Source organism: Scyliorhinus canicula, chromosome 10 (assembly GCF_902713615.1).
Source record: "Scyliorhinus canicula chromosome 10, sScyCan1.1, whole genome shotgun sequence".
NCBI lineage: Eukaryota > Metazoa > Chordata > Chondrichthyes > Carcharhiniformes > Scyliorhinidae > Scyliorhinus > Scyliorhinus canicula.
In genome coordinates, this window is record NC_052155.1 from 109,807,186 (window position 1) to 109,823,637 (window position 16,452).

Here is a 16,452-nt window from a genome sequence, read left to right on the forward strand (position 1 = left end):
AGCAGCAAGGGCAGCTCTGGTGCTTTTTGCAATGCAGCCACTGGGCGCAGTGAGGAGGCGGGCTTTGAGCGGGAGCTCGGTCTTCATTGGCCGGCAAGGCTGGCTGCGGATACCGGGTGGATGGCCAATGGGCGAGGTGATTTTCTGCCGACTGTCTGAAAAGCCGTCGCTAGGGAGCAACCGGGAGACGCTCCGCCGCCGTGTGATCGCCAGGAAACAGCAACTAAACAACTTGAGCCTGTGAGAGACAAGGCGATAAGCTCCCCTCTCGGCTTCCCCAACTTCAACATAACCACACAAGTAGCAAAAGTGTACCGTCCGCTGGTTCCATTCGGGAAACGTTGCACATGCAGTAAAAGAAAGTTATTCTTTCATTTTTTTTCGCTCTTTACAATTTCCGTATTTATAAAAACGGCGTTTGTTCCACCGTCCGAGGCAGGGGAGGATATTTTTGATGGCGTCTCAGCAGTCTCGAATTCAAACCTACCTGGAGCAGAACAAGATTGGTCCTCTGTTCGAGGTGAGACTGATTTGTAATCACATTTGAAATGGGCGAGAGCGCGGCGCACGAGCAGGGAAAGGTGAACAAGAGTAGGCGTTCAAAGCTGGAGTTACTGGAGATGTCAATCTGCAAAGGGTAACACAATACATCAAACCACTGAGATGCATTAGGGCTGCTTACATGCAATGTGTAGCGAATTCTTAACAGAAGAGGGGCACTTTTGTAAAATATTTGATCAGTTGGACTCTAATGCGATGCCTCCTAAAGTCCTCAGCAGCCCGTCTTAAATTTGGCTGCACATTATGTGGTGATTGCTATCACTGGGCGGTCTGTTAGAAACCTGGCTGTGTAAATTGATGTGGTTTTTCACAAATTAAGTGTCTAAAGTAGGATATGGTTACTAGATCGTGCAGGAATTAGTTAATTTTCTTTCTGGACGAGATGGCCATATTAAACTTCCTTAGGTTAATAGATCAGTACCTTTATCTTTTTTATAAATGTTAAATATCTCACTGCCCAGGCGTCCTGAACTTGTGATTTTGTTGGACATGTCAGCACTCCGAAGAGGGACACGGGGAATAAGTGGAGAAACGCGCGACTTTGACGAGTAAAGCTCTCTCCTGCAACAAAAACAGAAAATGCTGGACAGTCCCAGCAGGTCTGGCAGCATCTGTGGAGGGAGAGAGGAGCTAACGTTTCGAGTCCGGATGACTCTTTGTCAAAGCTTTCTCCTGGCCCCGGCACTTTCACAACGTTACCCATCTGCATGTCAACTCGCTCTGGGATGTTCGCCCAATTACTGTCTTTATTTTCCCCTGGCTTTCATCTTTGGGTTTAAAAACCTTCGTGCGGCCATCGATAGGATAACTTGCCCCCCCCCCCCCCCCCAGCCTGCCGGCGAAGTCATTTTTTTTATTATTAAAAAGGGATATTTGTGCAGCAAGTAGATTTGAAGAAGCCAGCACAAACTGCAGAGAGAATCCCTTCAGTGAAAATGATGGGCTGGGGGGATGGACGCCTCTGCATGTGTCAGCGTGCACGCCTGTTTCAGCAGCAGCAGCTACTAGTCCACTGGATTGCCTTTTAAAGGGATACTGCCTTCGTCAAATAACTGAGTATCTTTCGTTTGATTACAATCACATAACCTGCTTGCTGGGGGGGGGGGGGGGGATTCTGTTTTCAAAGCTCAGTGCCCTCCTGACGAATTGGTGACACCTTTTTAAGGAAAGGCAAATTGGGTTTGTCGAACACTTATATCGGGGTATCCTTTTTATTCAGTCAGTATTTCAGAGTCAGCAGATCGTCAAGAAAAATTACAATCACAGCGCCGTGCGCTTGCTATTTTAGCAATTAAAATGTGCAGACACGGTCATTTATTTAAGCCATGATGTGGCTGAAGAATCACCTGAAGAAGGAGCCGTGCTCCGAAAGCTCGTGTTTGAAACAAACCTGTTGGACTTTAACCTGGTGTTGTAAGACTTCTTACTGATTTATTTAAGCGCCACAGCTAAAATGCCATTATAGATAAAACTGTAGCTTGTTTCCATTGGGCTTTTTTCTTTCCTTCTACTTTTTCTTTCCTGCCCCCCCCCCCCCCCCCCCCCTCTAGATTGTTAGTGACTCGTGCTAGTAAAAGTCTATTTCTCAAAATCCTCCTTGTTTTATTTGGGTTGAATATTCAGGTTATTTCAGGAATAGATTTTGTAAAAGTAAGACTAGTTTATGGTGTGTTTTAAAGAATTTGAAGTTGTCGGTGAATTGCCTGATGTTCAGTTTTGAAGTTTTTTTAATGAATAAATTTGAATACTAATTCAAATCTTTGGGGCACAAACAATTATATGGAATGTTCTGGCATATTTTTGGAAGTGTTCCTGATGGTTACATTGTCAATCAATAGTAAAAAAAAGTTACACTATTACTAGTAAGGCGAGCATAGAAAGGAAGCCATTCTGTGCTCTGGATAAGACTGGCGCTTTTGCTGCTAATGGTTCAAGATCAATAATATTTTAAAATCTGCAATAATATTTTAAAATATGAGCATGTTTTGTAGCTTGTCACACAGCAGTAGGACATTTGTGCATTCTGCAATGTTATTGTCACTTCTGATTAACAAAATCCTGTTAGATACTTACAATCAATCATAATCATATAATAATAGACTTTTAGTTAATTTTGTTAAAGCTGACAACACATGTGGCTGCATTGTACTGTCAATATACTGACATAACATATTTGTGAACAAACTTATTGCAGTAATAAATATAATTAGAATATTGCACAAATTGCATTGCAGTAGTACAAATCTGGAGTAGCAAAGTAGAGTTTTTGGAGAGTGGTGAAATGTAGTACTTTGAATTATGTTCTGTAACATTTCAAAAATGTGAGATAGTTGTGATTTTTGTTACAGTCAGTACAATATTTAAAAGACTAACCCAATAACAACTCTCATTATAAATGATAAACTAGATGCATGCAGATGAAGGTTTACTGGAAAGATTAACAAAGAAACAACTTTCAAAGAACATCTTATTATGGTCTGGAGTACTTTACAACCAATAATCTGCTTCTGAAATGCAGTTGTCATGTTTTATAGGCAAACACAGCAGCCAATTTACACCTGACAAAGTAATGCAATAAGTATATCCTTTTAGTTGAGGATGAATGAAATGAAATGAAAATCGCTTATTGTCACGAGTAGGCTTCAATGAAGTTACTGTGAAAAGCCCCTAGTCGCCACATTCCGGCGCCTGTCCGGGGAGGCTGGTACGGGAATTGAACCATGCTGCTGGCCTGCTTGATCTGCTTTAGAAATTTTAGTTTTAGTGATTAACATTTTAACTGTGGATAAACAGGGACATCTGATTGAGAAACCCTGAAGTCAATACAATTTAAACAAGTTTGGAATTAATTAAACTGAAAAGTCAACCTAACATCATAGTTACAAAAGCAATAAACAATAGGTGATCTTCTATTTTGTTTAACAGTACAGAAAGTCTATGCTTACTTTAATAGAATATTTCAATTATGTAGATGAGGCAAATGTAGCTGAACACCGCTTTGTAAACATGGAGTTTCTTTGTGGATCCAGGAAGTCTGCAGAAAAGGTCACAACACACCATTAACAATATACATTATTCAAAAATCTGCCATTCTTACCTGGTCTGGCCTGAATGTGACTTCAGATCCACAGCAATGTGATTGACTCTGAACTGCCCTTTGAAGTGACTGAGCAGTTGCTCAGTCCCATGAATGAACAAATAAAAAAAAGGGTTACAAAATCAGAGAAGCGTGGAAGGTAAAATAATTTATTTACATTTCTGTCTGAGAGGATCCCAAAGCATGATAATTGTCAACGAGATGGGATGTGGGGGTAGAAAATTCCTTTGATTAACTTATCTGTGTGTGTTTGCTGACAGAATCAAGCATTCAATTTGGGGAGTAGTTAGAGGCAGTTGCAGCTTTGGTCGAGGAATAGACTTTAACTCACGGAGTTCGGAGGACTAAAGGAAATAAATGTTGGTCAGGCCTGCATTTAAGCAGAGAAAATAGTAACTTTATTGTTCACTGCACAGAATGCAGGTGAGGCTCGAACTCAGTTTGGAATTCATGAAGGGAAAAGAAGCTGGAAGATTTGGTCTAACTTGCAGCTGGTGGAAGAAATCTATAATTGTCCTCAGAGTCTTGTGGAAAAAAGCAGTCAGAATTTGCTTGGAAAATTGTGAAAAGGCGTTTGGCTATTTGCTGGCAACCCAAACACAGAGCTGAGGCATCCATAGTCAGTAAAAAAAAGGCAGAGCGTCATGTAGCCAAAAAGGTAATGGAAGGACCCCCATAGAATGCCACCTTGGAGAATAACTGGAAGACTTGGATGCCGAGGTATACAAGGCTCAGGGCCAAGTGCTGGAAAATTGAATTATTATTATTATTAGAAGACTTGTTTTTGACTGGCGCAGATGTGATGGACTGAAGGGCCTTTTCTGTGTTGTAGATCTTGCAACCTATTTTTGTCAGTTAATTGGGCCTGGTGGTGGCATAGTGGTATTGTCACTGGACTGATAAACCAGTAGACCCAGAGTAATGCTTGGGGAACCCAGTTCAAATCCCTGTCACTACAGATGGTGAAATTTGAATTGAATAAATATCTGGAATTGGAAGTCTACATATGACCGTGAATCCATTGTTGTAAAAGCCCACCTGGCTCACTAATGTCTTTTAGGGAAGGAAATCAGTCATCCTTACCTGGTCTGGCCTACATGTGACTCCAGACCCACAGTAATATGGTTGACTCTTAACTGCCCCCTCGACGACAATCAGGATGGGCAATAAATGCTGGCCAGGCCTGCGATGCTCACGTCGCATGAACAAATAAAAAAAATACTGGATGTTGGGTGTTTGGATTTCTTCTTTAAATCTTAACAGTCATAACCAGATCGTAACCACAACCATATTTTGAATGTAATTTTATGAGGTTGAGAGTTTTACATGCTAATAAGAAACTGGTGGAGAGGTCAATGACGAGGGGGCATAAATTTCAGGTAAGGGGCAGGATGTTTAGAGAGGATGTGAGGAAAAATGTTTTTATCCAGAGTGTGGTGGGAGTTTGGATTTCGCTGCCTGAAAGGATGGTCACAGTAAGAAGTCTTACAACACCAGGTTAAAGTCCAACAGGTTTGTTTCAAACACGAGCTTTCGGAGCACGGCTCCTTCTTCAGGTGAATGGTGAAAGGATGGTGGAGGAAGAGACCCTCATAATATTAAGAAGCATTTAGATGTGCACTTGCAATCCCAGGGCTATGTGCCAAGTGTTGGAAAATGGAGTTAGAATGGTTAGGTGTTTTGACTGGCGCAGACGCAATGGGCTGAAGGGCCTTTTCTGTGCTGTGTGACTCCATCAGCGGGATTCTCTGACTCCCCGCCAGGTCGGAAAATCCTTGGGGGGCGGTCCCTAATCCCGCCTGAACGCATTCTCCGGCATCGTTTTCAGGTGGGGGCAGGGTTCACGCCACGTCGGTCGGGGGCCTTGGCAGCGGCCCCCCCCGGCAATTCTCCGGGCCCCGATGGGCCGAGCAGCCGTCCGTTTTTGTCCAGTCCTGCTGGTGTGGGTTACGCATAGTCCCTCACAACAGAACCTGGCAGGTAAGTCAGGAGGGTACGCGGGGGGATCTGACCCCAGGGGGGAGGGGGGGGCCCCACGGTGGCCTGGCCCGCGATCTGGGCGCACCGAACTGCGGGCGGGCCTGTGCCGTGGGGGCACTCCTTCATTCCGCGCTGGCCATGGCGGAGCCCTACAGGGGCCAGCGCGGAGGAGAACCCCCCGCGCATTTGTCGAAACACGCCAGCGGTTCCACGCATGCGCAAGATCACGCTGACCCTTTGGCGGATACGCGAACTCGCGCAGGCTGGAGCGGCGCCAACGTCTCCGCCGTCCACCCAGCCCCCGATACAGGTGAGAATTCCTTATCTTAGGGGCCCGTTGATGCCGGAGTGCTTGGCGTCGGTTTTCCCACCAGCGTGGGGACTTAGTCCCCAGAAAGGAGAATCCCGGCTTATGACTCTATTGGTTATGAGCGATTAAAACTATTTTTCCACAGCTCATGGTCAAAGGAAGAATAGATAATTGCTTGCCACATTTCCTGGTCGTTGCAGAAAATCTTTCAAAAGCGAAATTGTTTTGGAGGGTATGAGTTGTGCAACTTTAAGGGCATTGTGATGATCGGTATTTACCTTTAATACCCTGCCCCTTTAAGAGGCTTGGAACCCTGGGGGACTCCGCCTCTGGCTACGCCCCCAGGAAACAGTATATAAGTTAAGACTCCATGTTGTGAGCACACTTCTGTTAAGACTCCATGTTGCGAGCACATTTCTCTCGAATGCAGTCCTGTTCTCTGTATATTAAAGCCGTTGATTACTGACCTCGTTCTCGCGTCGTAATTGAGAGTGTCTCAATTTAATATACAGACACATCAAGATGGACAGCGCTCTAAAACCAGAGAAGGTCAACCTGGACGCCAGGTCGCCGGAAGCCCCGGAAATTTTTAAACATTGGCTCCGGTGTTTCGAGGACTATCTGGACTCCTCAGCAACTGATGTCGACAGCACTCGCAAGCTGCGCTTACTACATGGCCGGGTGAGCCACCGACTCTCCGCCATGATCGAAACCGCTACTACCTATGAGGCGGCGATCGAAATATTGAAGAAACGCATCATAAAAACTACTAACGAGGTACACGCCAGACACTTGCTCTCAACCTGCAGCCAGCGTTCCAGGGAAATGCTGGACGAGTTCGTGGAAAGACTCACCGCGCTCGCGAGGAACTGCGACCACAAAGCAGTGACGACAGAAGAACACAAGAACTTACATATCCGCGACGCCCTGGTGTCTGGTATCAGGTCCTCGTACATCCGGCAGCGGCTCCTAGAAGACAGGGCGAAGGATCTCACGGTAACGCTCGCCTCTTCTCTCGAAACGGCCCACCATAACCTCCGTACGTACTCCGCGGACCTTGCAAACCCCTCTCGATCCACTCCAGACTCGACCACGCTACAGGCCTGTGCCACGCGACGATCCACTCACTCCGGGGGCTCCCCATGCTATTTCTGTGGGCAAGGCCAGCACCCACGTCAGCGTTGCCCGGCCCGATCCGTGATCTGCAACGACTGCGGGAAGAAAGGGCACTTCGCGAAAGTCTGCCTGGCTGGGCCCAAAGGCCACAAACAAAACCCTCATCAGGCCCAGAAATCAAACTCCTGGCCTCACAGACCCTGCAACGTGGCCGCACTGCGGCCGGGCACGGCCACTTCCGACGCGTCATCGACCTTGTGCGAGTCATGGGAGTGGCCATCTTGGCGGCGGCCATCTTCGAAACCTGACACGCTCGACCGACGGTGGCGGCGGCCATCTTGTGACTCCGGGTGGCCATTTTGTGAGTTCGACTCTGACGGCCCGCAACTAGGAGCGATCACACTCGATCAATCGCGGCCGAAACACCTGCGAAATTCAATGATGCGGGTGCAAATCAACGGCCACGACACTCCCTGCCTATTCGACTCCGGGAGCACGGAGAGCTTTATCCATCCAGACACGGTAAGGCGCTGCTCCCTGCGCATCCACCCCGCCTCCCAAACTATCGCCCTCGTCTCAGGGTCCCATTTGGTTCAAATCACGGGGTATTGTGTCGCTGACCTCACAATTCAAGGCACTAAATACTCCCGTTTCAAACTTTACATCTTTCCTCAACTCTGCGCCCCCCTGCTGCTCGGCCTCGACTTTCAGTGCAGCCACCGGAGCCTGACACTGAAGTTCGGCAGACCCCTGCCCCCACTCACAGTATGCAGCCTGGCGACACTCAAAGTTGCGCCACCCCGCGTCTTCGCGAACCTCACTCCCAACTGTAAGCCCATCGTCACCAAGAGTCGCCGGTACAGTACCCAAGACATGACTTTTATCAAGTCAGAGGTTCAGCTGCTACTAAAAGAGGGGGTCATAGAGGCCAGCAACAGCCCTTGGAGGGCTCAAGTATTGGTAGTCCGCTCCGGGGAAAAGCAACGAATGGTAGTGGATTATAGCCAAACCATAAACCGCTTTACACAACTCGATGCTTACCCGGTTGGCTGTTTCACTTCCTCAGGGTCCCCTTTGGTGTTACAAACGGAGTCTCCGTTTTCCAGAGGGCGATGGATCAAATGGTGGACCAGTACGGCTTACGGGCTACCTTCCCGTACTTGGACAGCGTCACCATCTGCGGCCATGACCAGCAGGACCACGACGCAAACCTGAGGAAGTTCCTCCAGACGGCCCGGGCCCTCAACCTCACGTACAACAAAGAGAAATGCGTGTTCCACACAACCCGGCTAGCCATCCTCGGCTACGTCGTGGAAAACGGGGTCCTAGGCCCGGACCCCGACCGCATGCGTCCCCTTAAGGAACTCCCCCTCCCCCGTAGCCTCAAGGCACTCAAATGGTGCTTGGGGCTTTTCTCCTATTACGCCCAGTGGGTCCCCAGATATGTGGACAAAACCCGGCCACTCATTAAGACCACAGTTTTCCCCTGACGGATGAGGCCCAGTCGGCTTTCGACCGTATCAAGGCCGGCATCATCAAGGCCGCCATGCACGCGGTGGACGAAGCCATTCCCTTCCAAATAGAAAGCGATGTATCAGACGTTGCCCTGGCTGCTACCCTCAACCAGGCGGGCAGACCAGTAGCGTTCTTCTCCCGAACCCTCAACGCCTCGGAAATTTGGCACTCTGCAGTCGAGAAGGAGGCACAAGCCATAGTGGAGGCCGTGCGACACTGGAGGCACGACCTAGCTGGTAGGAGGTTCACCCTCATCACTGACCAACGGTCGGTCGCCTTTATGTTCGATAACGCACAACGGGGCAAAATAAAGAACGACAAAATTCTGAGGTGTAGAATAGAGCTCTCCACCTATATGTACGATATTAAATATCACCCGGGGAAGCTCAACGAGTCCCCAGATGCCCTGTCTTGCGGCACGTGCGCCAACGCGCAATTGGACCGCCTGAGATCCATCCACGATGACCTCTGCCACCCGGGGGTCACCCGGCTTGCCCACTTCATCAAGTCCCGCAACCTACCCTACTCCACAGGGGAGGTCAAGGCCATGACTAAGGCATGCCAGATCTGTGCGGAATGTAAACCGCAATTCTATCGACCAGACAAGGCCCGCCTGATAAAGGCCTCTGGGCCCTTTGAGCGACTAAGCGTGGACTTCAAAGGGCCCCTCCCGTCCACCAACCGCAACATCTATTTCCTCACCGTCATCGACGAATTCTCCCGCTTCCCTTTTGCTGTCCCCTGCCCCGATACGACCTCGGCCTCCGTGATCAAGGCACTGCGCAGCATCTTCACACTGTTTGGTTTCCCCGCTTATATCCACAGCGACCGGGGTACATCGTTCATGAGCGATGAGCTGCGTCGGTACCTGCTCAGCAAGGGCATCGCCTCGAGCAGGACGACGAGCTATAACCCGCGGGGAAACGGGCAAGTAGAGAGGGAGAAAGCGACAGTTTGGAAGGCTGTCCTCCTAGCCCTACGGTCAAGGAGTCTCCCTATCGCCCACTGGCAGGAGGTCCTACCCGATGCCCTGCACTCCATTAGGTCGCTCCTCTGTACGGCCACGAACGAGACCCCCCACAATCGTTTGTTTGTCTTCCCCAGGAAGTCCACCTCTAGGGTCTCGCTTCCACTCTGGCTGACGACTCCGGGTCCAGTCCTACTCCGGAGGCACGTGAGGAGCCATAAAACAGATCCAATAGTCGAGAGGGTCCACCTACTGCACGCAAACCCTCAATATGCCTAAGTCGAGCACCCCGACGGCAGGCTCCCTGCCAGACCTGGCACCCGCTGGCTCTCCCACCGACCCCACCGACTCTCCCACCGACTCCGACGTTTTCCACACCGACCCCCCCCCCTTCTACCGACACTCCCCGCCCCGCACCGACCGCCGACTCCGACAGCGCCTCCCCCCATAGCGCCCCCTTCCCCCCAGCCGACGCCGGCACCGACCACCCTAAGCACCCCTGATACCCACCCCTCTCCAAGGCGGGCAAAGGCTCAATCAACAGTGCTCCCGGATAGACCACCATCGGAACCGACAGCATCCACGGCGCCACCACCGGAGCAGCGAAAGTCAACACGGACTATCAGACCACCACAAAGACTGAACTTATAATTTAAAACACTTCACCCCCGACGGACTATGTGTTTTCTTTAAACAGGGGGTGAATGTGATGATCGGTATTTACCTTTAATACCCTGCCCCTTTAAGAGGCTTGGAACCCTGGGGGACTCCGCCTCTGGCTACGCCCCCAGGAAACAGTATATAAGTTAAGACTCCATGTTGTGAGCACACTTCTGTTAAGGCTCCATGTTGCGAGCACACTTCTCTCGAATGCAGTCCTGTTCTTTGTATATTAAAGCCTTTGATTACTGACCTCGCTCTCGTGTCGTAATTGAGAGTGCCTCAGGCATTTACAGTGGAAGTCAGGAAAAGGTTTGTGAGAGACTTTGCCTGTTGCATGTTGGCCCTTTTCAGTTGATACATTGCTGCTCACTCAAGTGAATGGTAGGCCATATAATCTCCCTCCGTGCAGGGCCGGCTCAAGGCACCGGCAACTCGGGCTGTCGCCCGGGGCGCTATGTGCTCGGGGGCGCCAGAGACTCGGGTCCCGCGCATGCGCAGTTGGGCCGGTGCCAACCAGCGCATGCGCGGTGGCCGCCCGCCCCCAGGGCGGCCCCCCGGCTCGGTCCCCCCCCCCCCCTCAGTCCCCCCCGCCCCGCCCTCGGGTCTGCCCCCCGCCCCGCCCTCGGGTCCGCCCCCCCCGCCCCGCCCTCGGGTCCGCCCCCCCTTCGGGTCCGCGGGGTTGGAGCCGGTGAGATCAGACAGTGTGTAACCCGGGGAGGATGGAGCCAGTGAGATCAGACAGTGTGTAACCCGGGGAGGATGGAGCCAGTGAGATCAGACAGTGTGTAACCCGGGGAGGATGGAGCCAGTGAGATCAGACAGTGTGTAACCCGGGGAGGATGGAGCCAGTGAGATCAGACAGTGTGTAACCCGGGGAGGATGGAGCCAGTGAGGTCAGATAATGTGTAACCCACATTAAATGTGCCGAAAGCATGCAGTAATAATAACATTTTGATGTGTACTGTGGATATTTCCTGGAGTCAGGCAGTTGCAGGCATGAAGTAAAAGAAAGTAACCTAATTTATCCTGTCAATATTTGTCTCCTTTTCACTGCTACGATGATCAGATCAGTGAATGATGGAGTGCGGAGGAATCACATGGTGGTTCGTAAACAGGAATGATAGACCGTAGAACAACAGGATTGTGAGAATGTGACGACATGGAGAATGCAACAGGGAACAATTAACTGCAATGGTTTTGTGCTAATTCAAACCACATTGGTTGTCTCTTGGATTTGTGCACGACCCAGTTCACTGAGGAAAGAAGTCCTGTTTATTCTCTCTTTCACATCTCTCTTCCCACCCCCCTCCCATCTGAAGGTATTTGCTCTTACCCTTGACTGCGTGCTTCTCCACCCTGTGCTTACTTTGCCTTGAGCCTTTTCAATTCCGTCCCATTATAAACTGTGTTCACCATTTGCAATTTAACCTTGAGATCTAGTGGGAGTGGAATTCCCGTGAATGGTGGGAGTTGACTATTTCCATTTGCAGTTATTTACTCTCAGTAATTTCCTTCATTGCCAGGGGAACAACCTGTGAGATCTTAGTCCAAGAGTTGGTTGTTATAATTTATACGTGAAAGACAGTGAAACATTCAGTGTCAACTCCTGTCTATGTATTCTCTGGTCTGGGAGTGGGACCATCATCTGGAATCCTGGAATTTCCATACCTGTGAAACAGGGTTAGAACTAGATGGTTCAAAGAAGGGTAGTTTGCTGTTTTCTCCCCCCACAATAGCAGATTATTTGGATGACCCCCCTCGGGTCCGCCACCCCCGCCCCTCCTCGGCCTCGCCCCCCCGCCCCTCCTCGGCCCCGCCCCCCTCGGCCCCGCCCCCGCCCCGCCCCCCCCGCTCGCCCCCCCCCCTCGGCCCCAGCCCCGCCCCCCCCTCGGCCCCGGCCCCGCCCCCCCCCCCCGGCCCCGGCCCCGCCCCCCCCAAGGGCGCCGAAGTTCAGCTTGCCCGGGGCGCCAGCAACCCTAGAGCCGGCGCTGCCTCCGTGCACCCAAACAGGTGCCGGAATATGGTGACCAGGGGCTTTTCACAGTAACTTCATTGCAATGTTAATGTAAGCCTACTTGTGACAATAAAGATTATTATTTATTATTATGATTTACGTCTTTTGCTGTCAAACTAAATAAAACTAACATCAAACATTTACTTGGGCAATTAATGCACTCAACTACAGAAACGATATCCCTGCTTAACCTAGTCACACAATGGATTACCCAATGCCGTGTTTATACATTGTACTGAATTCTTCCCAGACATGTGACGCGATTCAACAGAAACTTTTCTAAGTATGGTAGCGAGCAGGAAATGCCGCGAGCTTCCCGGCGCTCAGCCCACGAGGCTGGCAACACAATTCAATGTTAATTGGTCCACTTAACAAGGCCTCATGGACTTCTCGCCGCAAATAATGGCTCAGCTTAAACCTTTCATCTTAAACCTTAACTTACAATGAAGCAGATTCACCGGGACCGTGCCCGGTAGCCGCCCCACTCCCCCTAACAACATCGAGCAGCACTGAAATTGCACTTGCTCAGCCCAACCCCAGCCAGCTTGCAACAATGACGGCGAGGACACCAGACACAAAATTTGGGGACGTTGACGTGGGGAGGCTCATGGATGCGGAGGAGGCCAGGAAGGATGTCCTGTTCCCCCGGGGGTCCCAGAGGATGAGCCACAATGCTGCCAGTGCTGCCTGGGATGATGTGGCGGCAGGCGTTAGTGGCCAGGAGTGCAGGAAGAGGGCAGCATGGTGGCGCAGTGGATATCACTGCTGCGTCACGGCGCCGAGGTCCCAGATTCGATCCCGGCTCTGGGTGACTGCCCCGTGTAGAGTTGGCACATTCTCCCTGTGTTTGCCAGGGTTTCGCCCCCACAATCCAAAGATGTGCATGGTAGGTGGATTGGCCACACTAAAAAATTGCTCCTTAATTGGAAATAATGAATTGGGTACTCTAAATTTATAAAGAAGAGTGCAGGAAGACGGTCAACGACCTACACTGGGCAGCACTGAGTGAGTGACACCAACGTTCCACTCCACCCCCCCACCCCCCCCCCCCCCCCCCCCCCCCACCCCCCCCCACCCCCCGCCCGAGACCTTTCTACCCCCTTGGGGGCAACCACCATCCCATCTCTCCAAGCAACCCCAACCCCGCCTTCACACCCCCTCTCCCACCACTGTGAACTACACTTGTGGCTAACAGTGCTCTCTCTGTGTCTCTGAAGGAAAAGTTCTCCCACAATCGGCGGGAGAGGGCCCAGACTGGCGGAGGGGTGCCAGACATAAGAATCTTCACCTCCTTCGAGGAGAGTACCCTGGAGGTGACTGGTGTGGCGAGGACAGATTGGTCAGCCGCGCGGGGTCTGGTGGACGCTGCAAAGGCGAGGAACCACCAGGCTCTACCCTGAGGACCTGTCAAAAGTGAGTTGTTATTGCCTTACTACTGAACCATCCCTCCCACTGACCACGTGTCAATTTTCCCACAGGTCCTCCAGCCGACGGTGCCGGCCCATGGGTGAGCACCGTACTACTGATGATGCATTTCAGATGGAGGCAGGAACCCCCAGGCAAGACAGCAGTCAGAGGTCTGCTGGATCCCAGGACCCTGCTGGGTGCCAGCCTGATGCTGCGCTGTGGTACAGAGTTACTCGGAGCTGATAGAGATGATAGAGAGTGGCCGGGACATTCAGAGGGAGATGTCAACGTTGCTCCAGCAGATCCATAGCAGATTGGAGGAGTCCCAGAGGCTGGGAGGTGTCGCCGGCAATGAGTGGCGTCGAGCCTCAATGCTAGGGTGGCCACCGCAGTGGAGAGCCAGGTGCACGACGTTGGCATCATGAATGAAGGTGTCCAAGGCATCGCGCACTCGGTGACGGCCATGGCTGAGGGCCTCGGCGGAATGACCGTCTTTCTGGGGGATTTCACCCAGCACCAGGCCAATCTTGATGAGGTTCTTTGGTGCATGTTCCGCTCTCAGATGGGCATGGCTGAGGCCCTGTGGAGCTTGTCCCAGTCGCAGGTGGGCATGGCCAAGGCACTGCAGAGCATGTACCAGTCACTGAGGAGCATTGCCGAGGGCATGGACACCATGGTGCAGACCGTGTGGAACCGCAAGGGCTGGCAGAGCCAGATGATGCAGGGGCAGTCGGGGCTCAAACCAGTTGCCCCTCTGTCCCAAGGTGGACCCCAGGCCCCTATGGGCACCGATCGGGAGGAGGGGGTGCTGAGTGCCAGGCTGGACCTGTCCCGTGGTGTGGCAATGGTGGGCACCAGACCCCCAAATTCCACCTCTCTGATGAGGCTACGTCTCGAGGTCAGCACACTGGACAGGGTAGCATGGCTGTGCATGCGCCGCCGACAAGTGAGCCGGGGCCCTCCGGCCCCAGAGGACCTCTGCCAGGAACATCAAAGGCAACAGGTCAAGGTAAGCAGCTGACTGCTTCCACCTCTGATGTGTATCCTAGGGAAACACCATGATGTAGTGACAGAGCTCGGAGGGACAAACATGTTGAGGATCACTGAGGGCACCAGTGGTGCTCCACTAAGGGGTGGAAGGTAGGTGAGTTGGGGGCTGGTGGGTAGGGGATGTGGCGGTATCATCGGTAGTGGGGTATTTGCAGCACATTAAACATCTTTTTGCAGAACCATTAAGATGTCACTCTGTCACTTTCTACTGCAATGCGGGCTGACCCCTGGACCCTTTGCCCATCTCTCCAGACCTCCCCCGGTGGTGCTCACCCACCCTCCGGCTGTGGACATGTTCCCATAGCTGTGACCCATCCCCTGGTGTTCGAATGTTGGATGTGTCGTGTTGCCTCCCGCAGTATTCAAGCACGGTACCCAGGCATCAAGATGTGCTTGGGATGCTCGCCAATGACCCCCACATGCTACATGGCGAGCCGACCCACGGGAATCCACTTGGCATGGGTCAAGTACTCACTTAACAACGATTGTCAATTCCCTGTTAGCGATAGCCAGAGTTCTCAGCAGTCAGAGTTCTCAGCAGTCAGGGGCTGTGGGTGATCGGTGGGGCAGACCGGCAGAGACAAGGGTTGCACTCAGAACGGGTACACACAGTCCAGTAATTGGCATGGTGGTGCGATTACCCCCCCCCCCCCAGTTGTCCCCCAGCGCCCCTCCCCCTCCTCCATCCGCCCCCATAGCGTCCCACCCCTGCCGAGGGTCCCCCAGCCCCAGCTGAGCTCCCCCCCCCCCCACCCCGTCGAGCACTGGGTGGCAACTCTAGCGCCCCCGGTCTCTTTCCCTGTGAGCAAAGATGGCTACTCACCTAGGTTCCCCACAGAAACCCTTCCCCCAGGTTCATATTTTTCAAAAGGAGCACTAATCGGTGCCAGCGTGACCACTTGCTGGGGCGGCTGCTGAATGACGGGAGGCCGTTGGATATGAGATTGCTCTTATTGATTGTATGGAAATGGGGCTTAAGTGGTGATAATTGGTTTCTTGCCACGCTACGGTGTGATCCCGATTTCGCCTATGGGGTTGGGCCAGTTGCATTGCAAACTATTTGCCGCCCGGCGGGGCCCTCGTTTTTGGCCTCTCCCACTAGACACCGGCCTCGTTGTGCTTGAGTGAGTTTTCAACGAGGCCAGAGAATCACACCCATTCGCACCCATGTTATTTTAAGTTTATGTCCTCACCACATTAACCGGATTTCTTTGCACTGTTTTGCCAAGATGAATCTTTGTGTTCTTTTAAACCAAGTTCTCATCACTCAAACCTTTTGAGCATAATAGATTGGACTCCCCATTGTAAGGTTTGACTGGATACCATGCTTTCTGATTTTTCACAATCTTTTGTTTCCGTAAATACGGTTGGGTTTCATCCTCACTAACCCTGCACTTGTTCAATCCAAAAGTTGTCCTTTCTTCTGTTTAGCATAGCAGCACCTATTGTATGGTCTCTCCTGCCCTTTGGACTGACTGATTCTGAGAGGCTGCAGCAGTAAGACAGGCTGCCTTTTCCTTTTTGTCCAGGTATTAAAGCTCACACTTGCCTTCGAATAAGGTTTCAATTTGAGTTTTTGCCTTCATTACTCCATTTTACCTTGAATTAAAGGCAACATTTATCAGAACCATTGTATAAAACCTTGTATTTAGGTCATTTGAAGAACATCATCTTGGCTTCCCTAAGATCAAAACATCTTTATGTCAATTTTTTATGCCACTGACACAAGTCTAGAAACTACCATGGATTTACCATCAGGTTGCCTTCTGATA

At 51.2% G+C, this 16,452-nt stretch overlaps 1 protein-coding gene across 2 annotated transcripts in view; it reads left to right on the top strand.

The window, feature by feature from the left end:
• The first annotated feature begins 337 nt into the window (after nt 1-337).
• c10h8orf34 (chromosome 10 C8orf34 homolog) overlaps nt 338-16,452 on the top strand; it is a 536,034-nt gene continuing 519,919 nt past the window's right edge. For both annotated transcript variants that reach the window (XM_038809543.1, XM_038809544.1), the window contains exon 1: nt 338-520. In XM_038809543.1, coding sequence (XP_038665471.1) covers nt 455-520 — 66 coding nt within the window. In that variant the 5' untranslated portion in view covers nt 338-454. The remainder of the gene's footprint in view (nt 521-16,452) is intronic.